Consider the following 26,670-nt stretch of genomic DNA (forward strand, 5'->3'; position numbering starts at 1 on the left):
ATGCGATGCAAGCGCAGCCCGCGATTCAAAAAATTTCTCTGCCTACCTGTTTGTCTCGTTTGACAGTAGCTGAAAAGCAGCATCAGGAGAGAGCAGCCTCTGAAGTAGTCCAGCAGCAGGTGATCTGTCGTGTCCAACAGCAAGCCATGCTGTCTTGTGAAGTCCGGTAGCCAGTTCGGCTCCCACAGATCAATGTCTGGGTATTCCTCCCACGCGAACCTTGCCGTAGCTGCATCGGCTGCGCGAATGCGTTCAGCCGATGCCGGCTTCTCACTCTCTTGCTCGATTCCTGATCACTGTCAATGAAACCCGATTCTGAAAAATCAGAGTCCGACTCAGCGATAATGTGCAAAACATCGTCTGCAGAGTGTTTTCTTTTCTGCACTCGCTTCGCTCCCTTGTGACATATCGACGCCATCTTGCCTTTGTTTACATTTCACAACTCACGCACACGCAGAGTCAACGAGTCTAGCATTTCCCCAAGCACAGAGAGAATGCCTGTGACGTGACAGTGAGTTTTGTCGCCATTAACAGCTGATTGTCGCCCTCTATCTCTGATAGCTGTCAAGTTTTATCCATCCATCCATTTTCCAACCCGCTGAACCTGAACACAGGGTCACGGGGGGTCTGCTGGAGCCAATTGTCAAGTTTTACCCTCGACTTATACGCGGGTCATAACAAATTTCGTAATTTTCGGCTTAAACAATACACTCGACTTATCTGCGAGATCGACTAATACGCGAATATCTACGGTAATTATTTTGCCCGTTATAATTTCTAAACCTCTCCAGGAGGACCACCTAGAAAATAATTACAAGCTCCCTAACTACTGATTTAGATATTTGACACCTTCCAGGCATTTATGAAAATTAGTCACTTTAAACTTCTCTGTATTCATCATCTGAATTAGTGAACAACATTGTGTATCTATCCTTATGGGAAGGTGCTAATTTTGAAAGCCGTTACAACTGAAGCCAAAAAGCACTTCAAAGAGATGAAGGAAGTAGAACCTGGATGACATATATGGACAGCTTAGGTATTTGTTAAACAAGCAAGCCTGGCAGATTGAATGATCGTCCCTTGTTGGGGTGCTTTAATAAGTGTCTGGATGTTCCTGCATGGTGAACTCTGAATACCCTTTGGAAAGTTTTGTTTGAATGACTATGTGCATTAAAAATGTAATATTAGATGTTATTTTTTAATATTATGAACAGTCTAGAGTTAAGATAAACTTGTCTCTAGTTTACATATCAATTAAGATCTTAAACAAAGAGTTAGAACATTACATGTTAATTGCAGTTTAACCATTTCGTGATCATGTAGTATTTTAGCCACAGTTCATCTAACATGTCATTTTCCACACCACTGTTGCATGTGGTGGTCAGTTAACCAAATGTAGTCTGTCTGTAAATCTGCACAAGTAAAACCAGCCTTTCCCTGCTTCCTTCTTTAACAATACTATTTCTGATCAGAAGACAGCAGCTTTCTGGATGTTTTTTGATTGGTAGCACATGCAGGAAACTTCTGTGTGTGAGAACTCCCAAAATACTCATCTACTACCAATTTCAATGGCATAACCAAAGCCACATAATATTAAGTTTTTCCTTTCCAAGGCTGAACTCTACCTTCCTAAGTTGCACCTATGTGTATCACTACTGGTGTTGAGGACATACTTTGAAAGACTAGAAAATTTTTTTTCTTGTAAAAACAAAAAAAATGAAATTTTTTTTGTAAGCAATAAATCAAATAACAATTATATTAATGATCATGCTTAATCTGTTATGAAGTCCTGCCACTATAGAGTGCACGGCAGGAATTATATTTTGTAGCTGTATTTACACCATATTGGATCAAGATCATATGTTACTGAATCATAAAATTATTACAACCCCGTTACACTTAATCACTTTGAAGGCACACATTTAAACATTTACTGGAACAGCCTCTCTTTCAGTAGAATGGCACTGATCTAGTCAAACAAAGGCTGACACAAGATCCTAATTAGGAAGACAGACTCAACAAAAAAATGATTTCAAATAAGATGTTTAAAAAAAAAACATTGTATCTGCAAAAGCCATACTCCAGCCCAAAGCTGTCTAAATGGATTTCATGTCTTCTCTGGAAATGTAAGAAAGAGCTGTCATTCCATACTGAAAAAAGAACATTAAGAAAGAAAGGTTTTGGAATGTATTTCACAAAAACCATAAATTAAAATTTGGAGATGAATGAGTAATTTCGACATAGCCCCCACCAGACAAAGCATATAACGTCACAGGCATAATTAATATCCTTATGTTTATTTTGATAACTTTCATTTATAACACTGGACTGACCTGTTTGACTGCTCCTCTCTGAAGTACCCTTTTTAAGGCCTGTTTCAGTAAGTAGCTCCTCTTATCCAGATCCAAAGACGGGTACTTATTCACCATATACTTCCGGATGGCAAAGGCTGATGCTCCAGACCTGTTACTGCATGCCTAAAAATGCAACAAAAAAAGTACCTTTTTGAAATACTTTTACTGATGGCACATAAACAAAATGCATCTTAAGAAATTGCTGTAAAAGAAGAGGCACCATTTTTAAATAATAATAAAATACATAAAAAATAAATAAATAAAACATGAATACATACATGGAAAATAAAGTCTATGTATGTTTTAATTGCCAATTCATTTAGAAAAACTTATGCAAAAGGCAGCTAATGATTTTCTTGGCCATAGAAAGATCATGCCCCTATGATAGGTGATGTGTCCCAAAAAAAGCGTTGTATAATTTACAATTATTTCTTCCAAAGTGTAACTGGCTTTGCTGCACCAGACTCATATATTGACACACACAGTCTTCTTCTTCTTCTTTCAGCTGCTCCCGTTAGGGGTTGCCACAGCGGATCATCTTCTTCCGTATATTTCTGTCCTCTGCATCTTGCTCTGTTACACCCATCACCTGCATGTCCTCTCTCACCACATCCATAAACCTTCGCTTAGGACTTCCTCTTTTCCTTTTCCCTGGCAGCTCTATCCTCAGCACCCTTCTCCCAATATACCCAGCATCTCTCCTCAGCACATGTCCAAACCAACGCAATCTCGCCTCTCTGACTTTGTGTCCCAAACCGTCCAACTTGAGCTGACCCTCTAATGTACTCATGTCTAATTCTATCCATCCTCGTCACACCCAGTGCAAATCTTAGCATTTAGATAGTGATATTAAAAAGTAATCTAGGAGGCAGTACCACTATGGAAGTTAATTTATAGTAAAACATTTTCTTGATAATTTCTTTAAATGTGAGAGCATGGGTTGATTTTGAGCCCAGTGCTAAAAGCTAAGCAAGGCAAAATGAAAACCTGCTCCTGTTCCATCACTTCAATCAGCAGTAAAAGTGAAACCTTACACAAGGGTAACAAGAAAGCCAAGCTTTTTAACTCTTTTAGGGCGGATGTCGACTTTTGTCGACAGGAGGGATTGAAGGCGAATGTCGACAAAAGTCGACATCCAGGGATAAAGGGCGACAATCAGCTGTTAATGGCGACAAATCTCACTGTCACGTCACAGGCATTCCCTCTGTGCTTGGAGGAATGCTAGACTCGGCAAATAAACCTTGCGTGTGCGTGAGTTGCGAAATGTAAACAAAGGCAAGATGGCACCGTCATGTGAAAAGGCAGCGAAGCAAGTGCAGAAAAGAAAACACTTGGCAGACGTTGTTTTGCGCATTACCGCGGAGTCGGACTCTTGATTTTTCAGAATCGGACTTTATTGGCAGTGATCAGGAGATCGAGCAAGAGAGTTAGAAGCAGGCATCAGCTGATCAGACACCAGCCGATGCTGCGCGAGCGGATCTGCTGCCAGTTGAGTGCTTTCGCGCAGCCGATGCATCTACGGCAAGGTTCGCATGGGATAAATACACAGACATTGATCCGTTGAGAGCCGATCTGGCTACTGGAGTTTACAAGATGGCATGGCTTGCTTTTGGACACGACAGATCACCAGCTGCTGTACTTCAGACTGCTCTCTCCTGATGCTGCTTTTCAGCTACTGTCAGACGAGACAAACAGGTAGGCAGAGATTTTTTTTGAATCGCGGGCTGCGTTTGCATCGCATTCTCGTTTTTCAAAGTGGAAACCCACAACGAAAGACGAGATGAAGCGCGCTGTGGCATTACAAATAGAGATGGGACAGAACTGGTGATATAACTTCAGGGAGCATTGGTCCAAACGTGTTTTGTCCCCTGGTGGCTTAGGTACGTGCTGCTGCAAAGTTTTATTCACTTCTGTAATAAACAGAAGCAAATCCCATGGGGTGAGGCAGGCTATAATGCCATACATAAAGTTTATAAAGTTTCAGAAGATGAAAAGAGGTGACAATGCGGTTTTCATGCAGGCAGAAAACTTGGTGGCAGTGGCATGGCACGATGGCAAATGGGTGACTTGTCTCTCTACAGTACACACTAACAATATATGTTAGAAAATGCAGCAACAGACAATTGAAAAATAGGCATCAAAACAACACAAATTGTAAGGAGTGCAATGTGGCAATGACTGAAATTGGTGCTTTGAGCGAGATCAGACTTTGCTGTGTAAAATGTATGTGATATGTATGTGAAATCATAGAGCATGCAGGCTCATACAACATGCAAGACAGTAACATTTGTCAAAAGTAAATATTTTTTGTTGATTTGATATGTTAAACAATTGCTTTGTGTTCTTTTTTAAAAAATGTTAGTTTTTGGAAAAATATTCAGCCCTGGGAGAAAAGAAACAAAAAAAAAATTAGCCCTAAAAGAGTTAATATAATACAGTGCAAAGACTGCTACTTGCTCTATGTGATTATATATATTGGAGCTGATCATTTGTCCTACAATTTTAAATATATTGGTGGCTTATTTTGCCGTATTCCAAGATTTTTACACAGGATGAAATATTATGCTGCCACTATTAAGCTCTTACTGTTGGGCTTATCTGACCATGGATGACTTTTCAATGTCTAGTACACAAAGTTTTCCACATTCACAAACTCTATAGTGTTGCATGCTAAGATGGAAAGAATACCTAATACACCAGTTAATAAACACTATAACTGTGCTGATCTGCACTTCAAAACCCGCACAAATAATTGTAGATTACAGGAAGCTAAGCATTCAGAGCATGTTGTGTGTTACAAGTTGGGAAACAGGCTATGCTAAATCTGCCAATAACCTAAAATAAAAGAAACATTTGGGTTATTGTCAGAGGTTTGCAACCAACTTCTTAGAAAGGGAAGGACCTCTGAAAGCACTGAAAGACTATGATAAAATATAATCTTACCACAGATACATCTTTTGAGCTTAAAAAAACACCCTATATTGGACTCTTATTTTCGCTGCACCTAGTATTTCCTTCTTTTTTTACCTCCAGACCGAAAATTTTGAGACAGACTTGGGAGCAGAACTAATGAAGCTTATCAATAGAGAAGAACTAAATTTGTCTAGTACTCGAGTTAAAAGCTGCTGCTGGGGTAACTGTGCGATGCAGCTTTAGAATGGAATACCTTGGCAGGGACTCTGGTAGATCCTGCTATGAAAGAGATCTAACTCACATTACTGACTACAACCCTCTACAGTAGATGGGAGCCCACAAGATAACTAAAACTTTAGTGACCAATTGGCTGCTTGACCTCCAGCTACAGTCATGTACAGTAATTCTCAAACTGTAGTTCGTGAACAATCTGCAGTTCACAAATCAAGTAATCTGCACATTTACAGTCATCATATCTGAGCAAAGCGAGTTATAACAATCAACAGTGCAGCCAGACATTAATTCTTCTAAACAAACTACTACACAGGAATACGTCTAAAGTGACGACCTCATAGGGTGGCTCCAGTCGACTTGCAAATGGTAACATTTAGCTTCTTATCGACTCATTCCTCTGCCCCACCCTGTCTGCCTATAGTAACTGCAGGCTCCATCAGCACTTCTTCAAGGTTAATGGAGAACCCACCTCTAGCAAAGGCAATTCCTTAATTCTATGCAGCCACAGATGTGCAATGCTACTGTTCTTCAGTATTGTCTGTATGCCTGTCATTACACTATACTTAAGGTAGAGGGGTTATTATGTATCACTGCCAGAAATCCTGAACTATAAAATATAAACTTGGTACAAGAATCTGCTTTTGTAAAATGATTTTCCATAAGGGTTATTATTGGAGCTGTAAAGTGTGGGTTGCATATCACAGCCACAGTCTCGCAGATAATGGAATAGGATATCTAGAAACTAATGAATGCATATCTGGAAAACAGGGCTCACATTGAAATGCATTAAAAATAATTATCAAGTTAAACAGCTCAGCATTTTAAAAATAAATGTAAAATATTATAAAAAGAACTCCAACTTGCTTGTTTACGTTCTTTAACAGTTAAATATTAACATCAATAAATACACTATGATCTATGCCAAGTAACTAATAGTGGCAAAAATACATGGTTTACTTCTTAAATTAATGGATGCACAGACATTAACAAACCTGAATTGCCTCTGTGAGAATTGCATCTAGTTTTGGCCGGGAATACAAGGCAACATTAGCACGTTTCTGGGATCGAGCAAGCTGCTTAGCAGACATTGTAGCCCACGAGGGAATAGTCTTTTTAACAGTGATTTTCTTCTCTTTTTCTTTGCCTGTATCTTTGTCCCTGTAATTAGAAATCAAGACAATATAAATACAATGACTGGCTAGCTAGGGGTTCTTCTATTATTAATCTGACATAAACTGTACATCACAAATTTCTAGATATAAACATGCATTGTAAAATAAGGATTATGGTTAACACTTCACATTACTGTTAATTGAAATCCAAGTCTGCAATTCACTTATATGTGAAAGCTGCTTACAAGACATCCAGAAGCATTCGCTTCTGAACTTCCAGTATTTCATTAATAAAATACATACAGTGGAACCGGGGTTCACGAACGTCTCAGTACATGTACAAATCGGTTTACGACCAAAAAGTTCGCCAAACTTTTGCCTCGGTTCACGACCACACACTCGGTATACGAACAAGCCAGTTTCCCTTTTGGTTTGTGCGCGCCGATGATTTCCACATGTGTTGCACTGTTCTCGGTCAGATGTGCGTGCGTTCTTTCGCTGTGAACTCTTTGTGCTCTATTTCATTTCCCTTCCGGTTCGTACGCGCCGATTACTGCATTTAAGCACGTGTTCAGCCTCTCCCTGTTCATTGTTCTCAGTCAGACGTGCGTGCTTTACCTGTGAACTCTTTGTGCTCTACAGTATTTCGTGTGCTTTTGTAGTTAACCATGGCTCTAAGCAAGTGAAGAGTGGTGAGAAGAAAGTTTTGCAGAAAACTGAAATCAAAGAAAGAAATTATTGAAAAGTATGAGCGTGGCATTCGTGTTACTGATCTTGCTGCCAAGTACAAGAAGTCAAAATCTACAATTTTGACTATTCTAAAGCAGAAAGAATCTAGCAGCTGATGTTGCAAAAGGAGTTACAGCGTTAACCAGGCAGAGGCCTCAAGTGCTGGAAGAGGTGGAAAAACTGTTGCTAGTGTGGCTGAACGAGAAGCAACTTGCAGGGGATAGCGTAAGCGAGGCGATGTTATGCGAGAAAACCAGGAAGATTCATGGCGATTTGCTGCAAAACTATCCTTCTACGAGTGGCGAAAGTGAGGAATTTAAAGCCAGTAGAGGATGGTTTGAAAAGTTTCGCAAGAGAAGTGGCATTCATAGTGTGGTAAGGCATAGAGAGGCTGCTAGTTCCGACGCTGAAGCTGCGAAAGAATTCGTGAAAAATTTCACAAAATTAGTGGAGGACGAAGGCTACATCCCGCAACTGCGACAACACCGGATTGTTCTCCACCCAGTTCCTCCTCACTTCATGCCAGAACTCGACTCATGCAAGGTTAGTTTTCTTGGTGGTTTATGGTTAGTTTTTGTATTACGGATTTTTCAATTGTTCATTTTTCGGTTCGTACCGTGAATTGTTGCAATGTTACTTTTCTATTTTTTTCCCTGTGCTTAAAACTCATTAAAAAAAGGTTTACACAGCAATCGGGTTGTAATGCTATTAGCGTGAACTCCTGCAATGTTACCTTCTTGGTTGCTTATGGTTGGCTTTTAAATAAAGTTTGGATTTGTTCAAATGTCCCTTGTTTCCCCCTGTGCTTAAAACTCATTTAAAAAGTGTTTACAGCGATAGGGTTGACATGCTATTAGCGTGAACTCCTGCAATGTTACTTTCTTGGTTGCTTATGGTTGGCTTTTAAATAAAGTTCGGATTTGTTCAAATGTTCCTTTTTTTCCCTGTGCTTAAAACTCAAAAAAAAAAAATTTTTTTTACAACGATCAGGTCATAAGGCTACAGTATAGTGCGAACTCTTGCAATGTTAGTTTTCTCTGTTGTTCAAGGTTTTCTCATTGTTATTCAATGTTTTTACATCTAGTTTACTATTACGCTGTGCATTCTGTGGTTTGATTAACTATATTTGTGCTTAAAAACTTTAAAAAAAAAAATATATATCTACATACAGTTCGTATGGTCTGGAACGGATTAATTGTATTTACATACAATCCTATGGGGGAAATTGCTTCAGTTCACGACCAAATCGGTTTACGAATTATGGTCGTGAACCGAGGTTCCACTGTATTGTTCAGATGCTATACTTTCTAAAAATAACATACATCTAACAAGAGGAACAAAATTATATTACCAGTCTCAACCTGGTGTCACATGACTTAATAGTCAGAACGGACGTAAAATTTGATGACTGGAGTTGCTGATCTTTTGTCTGAGGATGTCAGATGAAATGACTAGATTGCAGGGCTTGACTCTGTGACAACTTTCCAAAACAGTTTCACAAATAAGTACTGACAGCACGCCCTATAATGTCCTGCCTGAAAAAGCTGATGCTATAAGAATGCTTTCCAGGTATGGTGTGTTTAACTGCAATCTGTCCCCCTTTATGTAAAACATGACACATCAAACAGATAAGTTTCTCTTCTGTTTGTGAGGTATAAAGCACTGGCATTCTTCATTCCTCTTTGCTGTATTGCATGCATTGTACTTCCTGCTAGACACTCATTGGTTCTCAACTCTCACACACACAGAGCTCACCCCTTTGACTTAAGACAAAATCAAACCTGCTTGATTTTGGCAGGACAAATTTCAGGCTGATTGGAGGCTTTTAGCACATCAGAACACATGAATGGCTGGCATAGGTGGGGGCCGTGACTGTCCCCGACTTGCAAAAATGACGTAAATGTGACCAGAAAATAAAGGAACAGATGTGTAATATGACCAGGCATTGCTGATATCTTTGTCAATGTAATACTTTTTGTTTCAACTTTTAGATCCAGATCCAACTCCATTAACTTAGACTGTTCTCTGTAAAGACATATATTTTAATGTGTGTCCCCAGGCACCTTTCTCTCAGTATCTTAGCTTTAATCTTCTGATCTACAGTAAAGTGCCATAAATGTACTGATGGAATATACAATTAACTCTGGGTTTGTGTACTTTCATTAACACCAGCAAAACAAATCCCTAAAATCAATGAAGTAGAACATTATAGTTTATAAATACTTGTTAAATAGTTCACATCCACTTGAATAGAACATAATGGAGCAATATAAGCACTTCTTGAGAACTGTTTTACAAAATGCATATATATGCATATATACAGTGGTGTGAAAAACTATTTGCCCCCTTCCTGATTTCTTATTCTTTTGCATGTTTGTCACACAAAATGTTTCTGATCATCAAACACATTTAACCATTAGTCAAATATAACACAAGTAAACACAAAATGCAGTTTGTAAATGGTGGTTTTTATTATTTAGGGAGAAAAAAAAATCCAAACCTACATGGCCCTGTGTGAAAAAGTAATTGCCCCCTGAACCTAATAACTGATTGGGCCACCCTTAGCAGCAATAACTGCAATCAAGCGTTTGCGATAACTTGCAATGAGTCTATTATAGCGCTCTGGAGGAATTTTGGCCCACTCATCTTTGCAAAATTGTTGTAATTCAGCTTTATTTGAGGGTTTTCTAGCATGAACCGCCTTTTTAAGGTCATGCCATAGCATCTCAATTGGATTCAGGTCAGGACTTTGACTAGGCCACTCCAAAGTCTTCATTTTGTTTTTCTTCAGCCATTCAGAGGTGGATTTGCTGGTGTGTTTTGGGTCATTGTCCTGTTGCAGCACCCAAGATCGCTTCAGCTTGAGTTGACGAACAGATGGCCGGACATTCTCCTTCAGGATTTTTTGGTAGACAGTAGAATTCATGGTTCCATCTATCACAGCAAGCCTTCCAGGTCCTGAAGCAGCAAAACAACCCCAGACCATCACACTACCACCACATTTTACTGTTGGTATGATGTTCTTTTTCTGAAATGCTGTGTTCCTTTTACGCCAGATGTAACGGGACATTTGCCTTCCAAAAAGTTCAACTTTTGACTCATCAGTCCACAAGGTATTTTCCCAAAAGTCTTGGCAATCATTGAGATGTTTCTTAGCAAAATTGAGACGAGACCTAATGTTCTTTTTGCTTAACAGTGGTTTGCGTCTTGGAAATCTGCCATGCAGGCCGTTTTTGCCCAGTCTCTTTCTTATGGTGGAGTCGTGAACACTGACCTTAATTGAGGCAAGTGAGGCCTGCAGTTCTTTAGACGTTGTCCTGGGGTCTTTTGTGACCTCTCGGATGAGTCGTCTCTGCGCTCTTGGAGTAATTTTGGTCGGCCGGCCACTCCTGGGAAGGTTCACCACTGTTCCATGTTTTTGCCATTTGTGGATAATGGCTCTCACTGTGGTTCGCTGGAGTCCCAAAGCTTTAGAAATGGCTTTATAACCTTTACCAGACTGATAGATCTCAATTACTTCTGTTCTCATTTGTTCCTGAATTTCTTTGGATCTTGGCATGATGTCTAGCTTTTGAGGTGCTTTTGGTCTACTTCTCTGTGTCAGGCAGCTCCTATTTAAGTGATTTCTTGATTGAAACAGGTGTGGCAGTAATCAGGCCTGGTGGTGGCTACGGAAATTGAACTCCGGTGTGATACACCACAGTTAGGTTATTTTTTAACAAGGGGGCAATTACTTTTTCACACAGGGCCATGTAGGTTTGGATTTTTTTTTCTCCCTAAATAATAAAAACCATCATTTAAAAACTGCATTTTGTGTTCACTTGTGTTATATTTGACTAATGGTTAAATGTGTTTGATGATCAGAAACATTTTGTGTGACAAACATGCAAAAGAATAAGAAATCAGGAAGGAGGCAAATAGTTTTTCACACCACTGTATGTATATATATATATATATATATATATATATATATATATATATATATATATATATATATATATGCATATATATAACACAATATATAATACAAAATAACACAAAATTCATAATGATTAAATTCAAACCAATAAAATGCTCCCGGTATATGAATAATTAGAGTACATTAAATCCATGATTACTCATGCTGCTAAGACTATTATTTACACATTAGAAATACCAAGTAAAATGTGTACTTCCCTTCCCCCATGTACAAAGACAGCAAAAAATTTACTCTTTTTTTAGCCCTTCAGCAGATTTTTCTTCATCCTTCTTCTCCTCTTCAGACTTTTGAGTTTCTTCATTTCCATTTTTTAATTCTTCTTGTAATTTTGTAGCCTCTAGAACTTCAGTTTCCTGCTCTTCACCAGTTGATACAGATTCTTCAGAACTTGCATCTACATCTTTTGCTACAAATATCACAGAATAAGCTAATTTTAAAAAATATGTATTTAGACTTCAAATTAAAGAGCACTTGTAACATATAGTGTTGTGAAAATGCTGCACGTTTAACAAAAATTCTGACCAGAGCAGGCCATTGATCCCAACAAAGTATGCTAATCCTGTTTGCCTAATTTTTCCAAAAAAACATTGAACAGATATTTGAAAGACCCAAAAGTTTCATTCTCTAACACACTGATTGTTACTTATTCCATGTGTCAATGGTTGTGTTTGTAGGAAAAAAGTTCAGATGTGTATTTTTATTAATAACTATTTCATTAAACAATACAAAATACCACTGTTTGTAGTTATTAATTTATTTTTTGTTTAATTTCCTGGGGTAGAAAAAACATGTGCACCTCTGATTTGAAAAGATGGCACGGCCACTTTGTAAGAATGGCTTTAAGTGTTTGTTATAATGTCCTATTTGTCAATTACATTGACTAGGGAGAAAGCTTGCCTACTCCCAAAAAGAACTATATCAACTAGGGCTGTGAAAATAGCCAAAAAAATGAGGTTTCAACATTCTAATTAAAATTAAGCAAATATTTAAATATAGTCAAACTATATAATACTGGGTGAAATATATACCTACTTATGTGCTTGATTTGTTTATACTTTACTGTTATTATAACAGCAAGACCAAAAAAAAGGCTACTGGTACTTGGGGAAACTGTTAAACAAACATCATAATATGTTTGTAGTGCATGACACCACCTGAGTGCCACAAATGGGATACATGCAACATTTTCATAAGTAGTTCATACTTTGTAGAGGCAGCGCGGATATAATACAGTATTATATATATATGTATATGCCAACTGAATCACTACAAATGTGACAGCTGACTTTAAGTGATTAAGCACATTGCTGACACAACATGCCACCCAAATCTAATGACATGACATCTGGCACTTCAAACTGGGCTCTTATAGCTATTAATCACAGCAACCTGAGATGGCAGCCACTCTTTAAACTTACGGAGTGTATGCTGTGAGAGTAATCAAATGGCTATTCATACTGAAATTGGATTGGATATATTAACACGTCCTGATTTACTCTAACAGAACATAAATAGTATTAAGAAGACTTTATAAGCTTTTGCCTTGAGCAACCGTGCATAAAATTGTTTTAGTACTGTATACAACTTAAAAATCTCTTACTATCCCAACAATAGTTATTTTTGGATTACTGCCATTAATACATTTGGATACCATCCATCCATCCATTTTCCAACCCGCTGAATCCGAACACAGGGTCACGGGGGTCTGCTGGAGCCAATCCCAGCCAACACAGGGCACAAGGCAGGAAACAATCCTGGGCAGGGTGCCAACCCACCGCAGGACACACACAAACACACCCACACATCAAGCACACACTAAGGCCAATTTAGAATCGCCAATCCACCTAACCTGCATGTCTTTGGACTGTGGGAGGAAACCGGAGCGCCCGGAGGAAACCCACGCAGACACAGGGAGAACATGCAAACTCCAAGCAGGGAGGACCCGGGAAGTGAACCCAGGTCCCCAGGTCTCCCAACTGCGAGGCAGCAGCGCTACCCACTGCGCCACCGTGCTGTGGATACCTCAATACTGAATACTGTTGCTACCATATACAGTGAAAGAATACATTTTATAACGCATATAAACGTGTAAGCAAAACCTAAGGTAATAATAGGACCAAAATAAAAAAAAAAAAAAAAGGAAACGAATATACATATTATCATACCTGCTTGTTTTCCTGCAGGTGTATTCTTGGGCACCATTTCCTGGGATGGTGGCCCTGCAGCACGACGAATAGGCATGGCTGGAGAGTGACTTGCAGTTTGCTGTTGGAAGAAAAATATTAATTTATAAAACATTTATACTAATGTTGCTCAGATCAGGATTTTTTTAGGGCTGACCACCAATATCAGTTACTGGATAAACAAATTCTGATTTTTATTTTTATCTTTATCTCTTTAAAAAAACTTTCAAACTAAGTTCCAGGATAACCAGATGCAGAGAAGCTGTATTAAAGAATTACTTTGGTAAACCCTAATTGTTATAATTAAACAATAAACACAGATGTTGCCTGTTCATTTTTTTTAATAAAATGATATTCTGCAAGGTTAAGTTCAGTAACCATAAAAAAATTAAAATAAATAAAACTATTTAATACATACTTTAACTAATAAAATGTTAAAAAAATAAAATGGTTCTCATAATTAGAAGCTGTCATATTGTTTAATTTCTTCTGTAATATACTTCTCTGAAACAAAGCTTAATTTCCAAATGTAGTTTTTACCATTTGTCATATATAGGTGCAGTGAGTGTGTACGCCTGATGAGCCCAGAATTAGGGCAAACACTCTTTACATTATTTGACAGTAAACTACTATTTCAACCATTCTATGATCTGCTTCTCGCAACTGAAAGAGGACACCGTGGCGGATATTAGCCGACTTGCTGACCAACCACAAGCGTTACTTGGTAGGTAACCACCCATACAATCAGACTGTGATTCAGACTACGAATGCCATGAATAAAAATATATACATACATACATACAGAGTGAGTCAAAATCATTTGAACACTAATGGTACTGCTTTGTATATACTTATATACAATTTTTGTGGACAATTTATGTGCCACATATGGTACATGTGTTGAACATGATGGCGAACAGGTTGAGACATTCCTGTAAATCATCTTGCACATATGAAATATGTTTTTTGAATAAATTGTTTCCGCCATTCAAATGTTAACATAATTTTGACCCACCCTGTATACACACACACACAAAGATTAACTTAATTGATATTGGCAGTTAAACACTGCTTAAATGTAAACACATGAACTTATAGGTTTTAATCATTTTAATCAATTTCACTACAGCCTTTTTGTTGTTAAAATATACATCAATATATTTATTGTTCCTAATTTCTGAGGTGCAATTGTAAATATGCATTACTATTTTAATTATACAGCACTTGTTCTTACAGAAACTTAGGCTTTATGACAAACACAAACAAATAATAAACACAATACAAACCTTTAAAAATGCTGCAGATCTATCAAAAGTAAAATTCTTTATCTCTTCTTTTCATAACTAAAAATGTTTGCTGCAGTACTTAACAAAAGCTCACTTGACATCCTAACTCAGATAAGCAGTGTTTGTTTTAATTAAACGACAAAATAAAAAGGTCTGAATTCATTAAAGCAGCTTTTCTTGTTGTTTGTCTAATTGCATAGGATGACTTCTTTTATTCCTTTTACTTAGTTTATTACTCCACTTTCTTTAAAGTAAAGGATAATATTCTAATCGTCTCTGATGAAGTCTACATTACTCCTCTCTGCTTACATGTGAGCTACCTCAATTAACATAATACCTGGCGTCAAAGAGACCTACAACTAAAATACCATAAAGCTTAGAAAAGCAGATGCTGAAAAAAGTATTTCTTGTGATTGGCCAATTTACTGATCCGAGTCTTCTGTAGTGAAAATTGCTTAGTAAAGCAAGCATTTAGATAGATAAAGGCACTGAAGGCCTTAAGTCGGACATTTATACTCGTGTGTGTATACAATACAATACATACTGTATTAGTGTCCAGGACAACAAATTCTTCATTGTTGGGCAAAATGGTCCTGATGAGGCAGCTTTTGTAGAAGCCGTTTTAAAAAAAAGAATGACTTAAAAATTGAACCAGCTCTGTTCAAAACGCCCTGCTACCTACAGGCTCTTAAAATACGTAAAAGCAAAGACAGCACAGCAATACTATAACTAGAGATTTGTTCCTGAATGCCTTTTCTCAGGTTTATCCGTTGCAAGATCCTGTGGGCTGTTAGTGACTTGCTCCCAAAGATCTGAGTCTTCTTTGGATAAAGAAGTCATTATTGAGTGTATTAAAGCCTCTTTGCCAGAGCAAGTATGTTCTCCATTTACTTTGTCAACTTAAATTAAACCTCCTGTCCCCCCACGGTCAAAAGACATGCAGGTTAGATGAACTGGTATTGCAGAAGCAGCCATAGTGTTTGTGGGTGGGTGTGTGTGTGTGTGTTGACACTCTGAAGGACACAGAGTCTTGTCCAACCATTGTTTCTGCCATGCACCTGATGATTGCTGAGTTAGGCTCCACCTGCTGAGGATAAGAGGGTTAAGAAAATGGACAGACTAACATTTGTGCATGCATTACTGTCCTATGGCATGATGCTAGCAGAAGCCAATCTTAAACTAGTGACATGAGCTATTCCATGCATGGGCAGCCACTCTGCTAATGATCAAGTTGATTCTTGGGATTTGAGTTCTTTCTTCCACTACCTCAACAGTGGACCAGTTCTGACAAGAAAGAGTATTTTTGCTACTGAAAAATAAAACATTACTGTTTACCTTTAACCACAGTTAAAAAAGAAAATGAACCTCAAAAATACTACATTTAACTCATTTCTACTACATACTGATTAATTAATTATAACTTTTACTGCTATGCTGTGACATGAAGATGCAGCTTTGCTCTCCTAATATTATAAAAGTGTCTTCTCTTAACTTTCTGAGGGCTGAATGTTTATTTCACAGTTTTCTGAAAAGCACACAAAGCAATGGTTTCACACAGAAATCAACATAAAAAGTTTTGTTGCTGCGTGCTGGGGCTGCCAGGCTGTCTTCGCATGGAGGGTGCAGTAATGGGGGTTGCAGTGCATCGCAATCTGGTTTATACCTGTTATTGTAAGTGGCGGCCCTCTCAGGCGAACGTTGCCATAGGGGTGTTAGCTACACAAACCTGTTGTAATGGACAGCCGGGACTCTTACCTGGCCGGGTTCAATTCTTAAGGGAAGGTATGGGGGAAAAAGCTTGCACGGGGTAGTACCTTCCCTGGAATGACAGAGGTTAGTCCCTATTGCCTGCTAAGGTGCCACAAGTTTGGAGCATGAAAGCTCAACCGCATAGGGAACAGCTGAGACATTCTCTGCAGGACTGCAGCCACACCCAGAAGTACACCTGAATGGAGATTACAGGACACCTGGGTACTTCCGGGTGCTCTATAAAAGGAGCCACCTGACTCCATTTGAAGATCCAGAGTTGGGAGGAAGAGGACAAAGCTTGATGGAGAAGTGGAGGCGGAAGAGAGAGAGAAAGAGAGGAGGCAAAGTGCTGTGTGCTTCATTGTGCTTTGTTCTGTGCATTGATGGTGGGGAACCAAAAAGGAAAGTGTTTGCCAAATTTTAATAAAAGACTTGCATGTACTGGACTTGCGCTTGTGCCTGTTGTGTCAGGTCTTGGGGAGCTGGCTCGCCCCCTGGTGTTCATACTGTTCAGCACCACGATCAGCAAGGGATCGATAAGCTGATGCTGGTACCTCACAGTCATTTTCATTCACCTGTATCAAAATTGGAGTTTGACAACTCAGAGTTCAATTCAATGATAATATGCAAAACAATGTCCACAGAGTATTTCACTTTACGCATTCACTTTGATTTCTTGCCAGATACCAGATTAGATTTTTGCCACTGTTTGCTCTTTGCTACACACTCAAGCACAGGGAATCTTAGTCAAACCAATGAAGCTAACTTTTCCTTCTACCAAAGAGAGTCGAACTAAAACATAATGGCAGATTTTGTCACTGTTTACAGTTGATTACCAATGTCAACCCCTCATTTTCATAAAAGTTGCCATTCGCCCTGAAAGAGTTAAAATGCCTGGTTAAAATGAAACCATTTAAGCAAGAGAAATGTTAAGACTTGCTAAAGATCCAGCAGGCAGAACATGAAAATAGCTATTACTGCCGATGTGACCCTAAGTTAATGTACCTGCACAAACATGAGCTTTTGTTATGTCAGCTATTCAATCGATCTGTCTCGCTATACAGAATACAGAAAGGACTACTACTTTTAACAGTGAAAGGCTTTTCACAGAACTTCTGTGAATATTGTTTGAAGAAATATTTCAGAAGCGCACTTGACTATAATTCCAGTAAAACTGGCTATTCTGAAAAGATACTATATGGCCTTGAACTAGCAGACTACTGCCAGTTTTCAATCCTGTACATTTATTCACCCATTTCCTGAATTCAGCTCTTTCTGCTTCATGACTAATGGTGAGCCAGAGCATATCCTAGCAACGCTGGGCAAAACAATTAACTCTGGTGAGATGCCAGTCTATAGTACAACGCGATTACATATAACACCTATAGTCTGCCATGCCAGGGATGATTACCAGTCATACTGACCTACACGTCTTTGGAATACAGGAGATCAGTGTAAGCAGACAAACCCTGTGAAGAAACAGGAGGACACTGCAAACACGACACATATGGTGTTGGGATCTGAACCACAACTTAAAAATGACTGCAGGAAGGATGGGTTAAACATTTCAAATGAATAAAGCAATGGGTCATAGGCTTGAATAAATTATTTTGTGGCATCAAACATTACATTTTGAAATAATTTTTTACGTTAACCTGTTCCAGTGCTCATAAGAAAATGAGTATGGCAATTAAAATGCCTATGGGGGGGGGGTCACTATTTTTTTTAATTCATTAATATTGCTTCACTGAAAAAAATTACCTAAAAATTCTGATTTTTATATTAGAAGCATGGTGGCATAAAAGCCAAACTGATGGGAGCAGCCAATTACTTTACAAACTGTGCTGGAAGGTCTGTCTTGCAAGCCTTCCTAAATGATGGATGTCTAGGACATTAAAACAGAGAAATAATTTTCATCCTAAAAATAGACTTTTATTTTTTAAACAAATTTTATCTTTTCTCTTGTTTCTAAAACCCTTTATTATATGACTGTTCTTTTTAGGTCTGATGTCATGTCAGGAGTCAGAATGCATTTTAGAATGATCAAGACACGTAAAACACAAAAATGGGACTTACAAAGGAGGAAGTAACTTGTAAAACATAACAGACTGCTTATCTGTACAATGTTAAGAATATCTTGCTGACATAATTATCAAAGCCAAATTTAATAAAACTTTTCATTTCATTTCCTGTGCTATCCAACAGTGTTAGTTAGGTCTTTCAATTTTCACTTTCACCACAGAAATACTAGAGCATATGCCTTTATCTTGGCCAAGGAGGTCTGCGTTTTAATAATAATTGACAAGAAAAAAATGCTGCCTGTGTACTTTTAGAAGATTGTATTTTTTAGTACTGTATTGCTTGACTACATAAGCACTGATCGTGTGATTAAATATATATAGTTACATGTACTTTCTTTTCTTAGAACAGCACTGTTATGGCATAGTGACTCACACCACTTTATTTGTTGTTAAACTAACATTTTGCTTTGTAGCATAGCAGCAAGCACTGTATCAGGTTCTGTAAGGCCAATGGTGTTGCTTTAGTACAGGGGTAGGCAATGTCGGTCCTGGTGAGCCGCAGTGGCTACAGGTTTTCATTCCAACCCAATTGCTTAATTAGAAACCAATCATTGCCAATCTCAGACCTTATTTAATTTTATGGCTTGTTAGTCTGTGCAATGTAAGGCTTTTATATTGTAGATTTTTTTCCTTTCCAAGGATATCATCCAAATGATTTGAAGCCTAAAACAGATCATTTTCAGTCTGTCACATTTTTCTATTAAGTGTTTTATTAAATCAAACCGTGCATGATGAACACACACAGATGTAATTGGAAAAAAGCTAGCTGGAGAACTGCTGGCTGCTTTGTCTTTTACATCTTATTACTAATAAGGAGCAATTAAAACACTGAATGCAGCAGTTTAAGATTGAAATAAGCAATTAAGATTGGAGAACCTTAACAAGCGAGACCACTAAAATGAAGCATTAAAATGTCACTTAAGCAATATGTGCTTCATCAGCAATAATTGAGTTCTCGTTAAGGAACTGGGTTGGAACAAAAACCTGCACATACTGTGGCACTCCAGGACCGACGTTGCCTACCCCTGCTTTAGTAGCAATGCAGAGTAACTCAGCAGAATTTTTTTTCTATATAAAGTTCTATTTCACTGCAAAAAGTGGCTGAAAATCTCTTTATAGCCATGACTACCTTGTAAATATTAGAAAAATGTGTTCAATATGATGGAGGACCTAGTCAGGACAATGACAGCAGGTCATTTTACTCTATCCTAGACAGGATACCTCTTACAGCCATACTAGAGGAACTCTACTGCTGCTGTCAGAGGCACTATATGTCCTATGGTAAAGACCCTCAAAGTGTTAAGTACTCATGGAGGAAGTAAAAAAAAAAAAAAAAAAAAAAAAAAAAAGTGGAAGAACAGTGGAGGATGCTGGTTACTGCTGCAGGAGACCCCAACTGAAGCAGAATTGCACTGCATTTCATGCATGGTCTGCTGCTATGCAGTGGAGAGGGTCTATTACCTGGAGGTTGCCTGGCCCTCTAATTCAGCACTGAGGCAGTTCCAGAAATACAGAGCTCCCAAGGTTGTTACTAATCTCAGCAGTTGTCCCAGGACTGAATTTGAAAAACCTTACTGGCCAGTCCAAAGTTTAGCTTACAGACCGGACTGGTATGAAAGAAGCCACAGTGTGGTGTTAAACATGGGGGGTTTGTGAGATAAGTGTGAGTAAGTGCACAGGGCAACCCATCTGTTAGGCAGGGGGGCAAATCCTGCTTTGGTAGACTCAGAGGAGCAGCAACTTATTTCTCCTTTATATATTTTGGTACTATTCTACTTCTGTTCTTGTATTTATTCCTTCCTTGAGTGCTTTATTCTGATTAAAAATATGCAGTGGACACCACTATTTGAACATAATTTGAATCTATATGAAAAAAATTCTTATTTGAAAGCAAATGCAGACAATAGGTTAGAACTTTTTTTTTCTCACAGTAATTTTGCCAACGTTACTCCAAACATATTATGCTGAAATACTGCATGTGTTTCACACATCATGTCCATAATCAGCATTTTTTATAATTATTGTTAGTTTGTATCATCATTTATAAAACTTACAGATTTTTCTACCACACTACTCTGCTTTCTGGTTAATGGTTGTACTAACAACAGGTTTTAAACACTCATCCAGCATCTTAAAAGTATGTTTTGCTCCTTATACTGTTCTGTTTCACTCTTGAACTGGAGATTTCTGATTGTCTGTTGTTTTCTAAACTGCTAAGCATTCATTGTAGCAAGCTAAATCTGGTTTCTGAATTAAATTTTTTTAGTTGTTGTTAATAAAAGTGTTTGCCAAGCAAAAAATATAATGGGGTGAATACTTAAAGATAAGTAGTATTCAGTCCATTCAGTAACTCAAATGACTCGACTTATATAAAATACATGTGCACTGACTTCATGTCTTTTGCACCCAAGAACAAGAAATGCACATGGTGGAGTGGAGAGCTGGAGGAAGAGGCAGAATGTGTGGGTGTGCATTTAAGTGATCGCGAGTGATTTTGTATGGGTTTCATAAATGCATTACAAACATTTGAGGCGACTCGCTTCCACTTTTCTCTTTGATCATGTCACTTTCCATGCACAGAAAATCCCATTTTTGTGAAGGCTAATACAGTGCACAAGACAGAAACACTGCATGGCTGGTAGTGGCACTGTGAACAAAGAAGGAAAAATATTAATAATACTAAAGCATGCAAAGTCACGTTAAATACAAATGTACAAGTAGTAGCTCTTTGAACATTTAACCTACGTTTGAATATTTACTGTTATTTTTAATGAGCATTTGATAACTAATTTTGTATAATTTGACAGCTCTACTTGGTACCTAGGTGCCAATCAAAAATTTAACATGGAGAGTCTAAAAGGACATCTAGAAGAAAACTTTGATTTTGCCTACTGACAGTTTAAGAACCCCCCAATCAACATAACAACATTATTTGTCTACAGGTTATTACTTTAAATAATATCAGGTTATTACTTCAAATAATATCTTAAGTGGAAACCAAATGTTAATGAATTATGTAGCTTTTTACGTGTTTCTATGAATTATGTAGCTTTTTACGCGTTTCCATCTTTTTGACTATTTTAGTTCCTCTCATGTTTTTTTTTTCTTCCTCACTCCCTTCCACCCAAATGTTATTAAACAGTTCTTTATCATGAACACACACTGGTTCAAATTAAATTAATGTAGGTGGTTGGTTGTTTTTTTAACAACTTATTGTTAAATGATAATAGAACCACTTAAAGACTATCAACACAGCTGACCAAGAGTGAAAACAGCCATAAACTATAACTGTACTGCCATCTACTTAAGGTTTACCTAATTACAGACATCCAATCATAAACATGAGATCTGAATAAAATGAAACCACACAAATAACGTCCTTTCTACTGTATATATATTAGTCCTGAGGGACTCCTGTGGTTTCAGGTTTTTACTCCAACCAATTTCACAATCTGTGCATTCTTCTGTACTTTGTTAAGTGAGCTGTCCTTTTTATTTTCTTGTTCTAAGAAATTCAAAAATATATGTATTTTTGCCAAAACTTAAAATGCTTAAGTTTAATTTGCCATTTTCTTTTTAATTCATCCATTTCTACATACGTTGCCCTCTTAATTGTATCCAAATGCTGACAGCACTAAATGATAAAACAGGGCAATTAATTAAAAAAAAACAAAACTTTTTTTAAAGAGCTGACAAGTGAAAACACCAGTGAGGTGATTGCTCCTCTTTAATATTCAGTATGTGTACCTGAATTGCTTGATGGTAATAATCATAATTTCTGAGCTTTTAAATTGAAGACAGGACTCTTGACTAGTGAATGAAGAAGAGAAGAGGCTCTTCAATTCAAAAGCACAGAATTATGGGAATGCGGCATAGATGTTTGTTATGAATGCTACCTTTCCAAGAAATGGCCGTTAATGATATTTAAATAAAATGAAGCATGTTTTTTTGCACATTTTCAGCATATGACTGGACAATGGACATATAGATTATGTGACCTGAGTAAAGTAGAATTTTTTTCTTTTTTCCCATTGATGTTTTTCATATTGTTTGCATTTGCACAGCATGGATCGCCATTAGGGTCTATTGTGTCAAACCATTTTCTCTCATTCTGCATGAAAATATGAGATTGAAAAATGTTCTCAGCCATCACTACAAACTACATGGGGTAAGTAGAATAAAGAAATTATGCATTTTTGGTGGACTTTTTCATTAAGGGAGTAAATTCTACAGAAAATGGTAAATTAAAAAGAAAACGGAAAAAGAAATGTTAAGATTTAGAACTATGGCAAAGTATACAAATATTTATATATTTCTTAAATCTATTTGTAGGCAGATAACTTAAATATATAGTCAAATAAAATAAGAATAAGGAGAAGATAACTTTTAATCTGGTAACAAAGATGTCCTGAAGGGTGAACAGAGAATAGCCAAGTTAGAAGTGAACTATGACTGAACTTGAAGATCACTTTTCTAAAGGTCTGGAGGGCATATTCAAAGTTGATTCCCTTGAACTTCTGCTTTTAAATGTAATACCAGGTTGTATTTGCTGATTTGTTTTTTTTTTTTTTTTTTTAATTGGACACTGAGAAAGTTCTAGCAACTGTGTTGCATGGCAATAAATTTCAAGTGTAAATACAATTCAAATTACAGAAAGAAAAAAAAAAACTTTCATTGCAAAATCTTTTCTAAATACTTCTGAAATACAATGCTTTCCTATAATAACAAACTCCACCTACTTTTTGCACCTCTACAGTAAGGCAGATGGTAGAATAGCATCACAATTCAGACGGGAAAGGTCAGAAACATTAACCCTTAAGTAAAAGGGGTTATGAAGTACTGGGAAATCCTTAGTGTCAATTCTGTATCACCAGGAATGTTCGAATGGTTTTATTTTTGTACATTTTTGCATGATGTATTGCTTTATTTATATGCTCTTTATTTCCAATTTTTTCTTCTATTGTAACTTAGAGAAAGTGCATGAATAGGAATACCAGTGCACTGGTAGCATATAAGTGAGGCACCAGTAATAACTACTGTGTTAATAGTTCTTTGAGCTTTGGCACTACCTGTGTATTGCTTGCATGTCATCTCCATGTCTGTGTGGGTTATCTTCAAATATATCAAAAATGTGTGTTTGGTTAATTGGCCCAGTGGTTGTGCCCTGTCCAAATAATCAATTGTACAGCATTTATTCCAGACTTGCACCTAATTCCCAATTCTCTTGGGATCGGCTCCAACCCCAGTGACGCTTTTGTTAAGAGGGTCAGAATATGGAAGGCTGGTGCCATACAGAAAATAAACATGTATCAGTAACTGTGAAAAATTATATAAACAACTCCATATTCTACTGTAAAAACGCACATTTAACTGTGCTGAAAAAACTGACAGGGAAGGATTCAGAGCCAAGTTGTTTAACTATCCCACCTAGTAGCTTATCGACTGCAAAATAAAGGCTACATCACATGATAGCAATTTTCAGTTGTAGTCTTCATTTACATAATCTTAGTGAGTCAGAGGCAGTTGGTAGGGCACTCAACATGAAAACAATCTTGTAATGTGACATGCACAGTTCCAACTAGTCTGCAACTCGCTCCAATATATTAAACAAGTTATATTTTATTTTTAGTTATGTTGCACATACCACGATAAAATGGAAAAAGAAAAAAGGGCAGAGAGTGCAGCTGAATATACTGTACCCACTAACCCTTTGTACAGTGCCGGATCTGTCAGGCAGCGCATTATTGGCTATCACAAAGAGGCGACTGCACTGGAAGGTCAGCACTTATTCGTTAAATGTGACACGGCCAGCGATTTTCAGTTGTTTAAATTGTCCAGAAGATGAGAACAACAACTGTGGTCAGCAAGTCTGACATACCTCAGAACTATAAGTTACGTAACGTGACATCAGCTTAAGAAAGGACACACTGCTTTAACATGGAACATTCTTTTACAATTATGAACTTATTTCCACCTTAATGAAAACTACACTGCTGCAGTTAATTATCAATACATTGACTCTTTGATTTTTAATAAATTTGCAAACGTTTCTAAAAACATGTTTTCATGTTGACATTATGGGTTATTGACTGCAGATTGATAGGCAGAAATGGCAAATTTATTCATCTACTTTATAATAAAATGCAAAGGTGTGTGTGTGTCTGGTTCCTCCGAACACTCTTGTTTGGTCATTTCAGTGACATGATCAAAATATGAAATGCGTGTGTGAAACACACAAGGAGGAGGCATGCCGAGAGTTGCTTTCAAAGATGGGAAGTATAAAAGTGTACAAGAGGAGAGCAAGTTGTTTCGAAATGACAGGAGTATGAAATGCAAGCTCCATAGAAATGCACTAGCGAGGGGTATGGAAGGGAGTGCCAGGCAAGAGAGTTTCAAACTGAGGAAGACACCCAGGAAAAGCGCTGACGGGACATGCAGAGCAAGATGTATCAAATATATTAAATTTTACTCCGTTATCTGTCAAAATTTTCAACACAATAAAGTGTGCAGAAAGTGAAGGGGGTCTGAATACTTTCTGAATCAACACTATGTTGTCAATCCCTTAAAGAAATGTGCTGGTATTAATTTTCAAATTCTACATTTAGAATAACAAGAAAAAAGTGATCTTGTATTTTTTAATATTCATGGTATAATTTTGGCGGCACTCAGATTTATTTCATCTAACGATGTCGAAGTTATTTTTTTTTACATAAATACCATATTTCAAAACGAAGTGGAAAAATGCATTCCGTGTTCAATATTGACAAATCTGGTATGGAAAAATACGTTAAAAAACGTCTCTAAGTAACCGTACTTTGTCAGGTTTTCTGGCCATTAGGCGTTAGTCTTAGTTTATTCTCAAGTGTCTTCCATTTTACGTTTTGAAAAATTAAATGCTACTTGTTCTTAACGTATACAGGATTCTCTCTCTCAAAAAAAAAAAAAAAACCCTCGGCAATATCCGTATTTACGTCGAATTAGTTACCAAATCACCGAATCGGGCACAGACAAAGCCCGAGCCTGCCATCCACGGCGCGCGCGGTTTGTTTTCCGTTAAGACACCTTGGCACTCGATCGCTCCCCTAACATCAGCCTCGTAAAGTTGGATTTGGAGACTCAGTGTAGGCTGTATCGGCGCACGCGCACTCACTGTATCTTCACGGGGCCTGGTCACCGAAATCCACAAAGCCATTGAAAGGTGCACAGTCTGTAAATCATCTGCGTAGTCACGTAACTTTGACTTTACAAACTACATAAAGCGTGTTTCGGTGAAGGAAGCAAAGCCCAAAGTCTAACTGCGGTTATCCACACAAACTCGAAATATGCTGTATTGGCGACCCCTACCAAAAATGGCCACTCTTGTCCATTGAATCCAAGCTGTAATGGCGTTGCAGTCGGCTGACGCTTTTGATTGCAAATTGCAACCCGACGGTGCATTGCGGGGTCACTGTTAAAAATGCATATTTAGCACGAATAATCGCAGTTTCCTATATTTGCAGCTTACTGTTAATGAGCCATACCTACCTTTGTTTTAGGATTTGCTTTTTCATGCGCGCTGTCCTGTCGCCTTTATTTAGGTTTTTTTGTGTGTGTTGGCTCCGCCCCCTTGCGTACGCCACACGTCGATCACGCGAAGCGCTCCTGCTCGAGCTTCCCGGTCACTCCTGCTCTCTGACGCTACTGCAGCGGATAAGCAGTGTCTTGGTGGAGAGTTTTTTGATGTGTATTCGTAACTCATAAGTATAATCTTTGTAATTATAACGGCACCCTTTTAAGGAATTGATGTTCGCGAACAGGGTAATAATATCACGATACGTTTGTAATTTAGAAGTACGGCAGCCGGATGGCACGTTAATGCACAAACATCACGTTGTGCGACGTCCAACAATGAGTAGGTTACACACTTGGACAGTAACACCGTGCTTCAACGAATACAAAATTAAATGGAATGTGGTGGATGTTCAAGCGAATTATTAAATTGTGAAAATAAGGGACATAAAAAAAAAACTCAACAGCAATGGTGTGATTAGGGCGGCGAGAGCCTGTGCAC

At 37.8% G+C, this 26,670-nt stretch overlaps 1 protein-coding gene across 1 annotated transcript in view; it reads right to left on the minus strand.

Annotated features, from left to right (window-relative positions):
• Positions 1–26,306, minus strand: part of hp1bp3 (heterochromatin protein 1, binding protein 3) — a 41,309-nt gene extending 15,003 nt beyond the window's left edge. The window contains exons 1-5 of the mRNA XM_028807753.2: positions 26,145–26,306; positions 13,487–13,586; positions 11,553–11,727; positions 6,494–6,659; positions 2,334–2,477 (exon numbers count right to left, since the gene is read on the minus strand). Of these exons, the coding sequence (XP_028663586.1) occupies positions 2,334–2,477; positions 6,494–6,659; positions 11,553–11,727; positions 13,487–13,562 (561 nt within the window). The 5' untranslated portion in view covers positions 13,563–13,586; positions 26,145–26,306. The remainder of the gene's footprint in view (positions 1–2,333; positions 2,478–6,493; positions 6,660–11,552; positions 11,728–13,486; positions 13,587–26,144) is intronic.
• Between the last annotated feature and the right edge of the window lie 364 nt (positions 26,307–26,670).

This window comes from Erpetoichthys calabaricus, chromosome 8, assembly GCF_900747795.2.
Source record: "Erpetoichthys calabaricus chromosome 8, fErpCal1.3, whole genome shotgun sequence".
Lineage (NCBI taxonomy): Eukaryota > Metazoa > Chordata > Cladistia > Polypteriformes > Polypteridae > Erpetoichthys > Erpetoichthys calabaricus.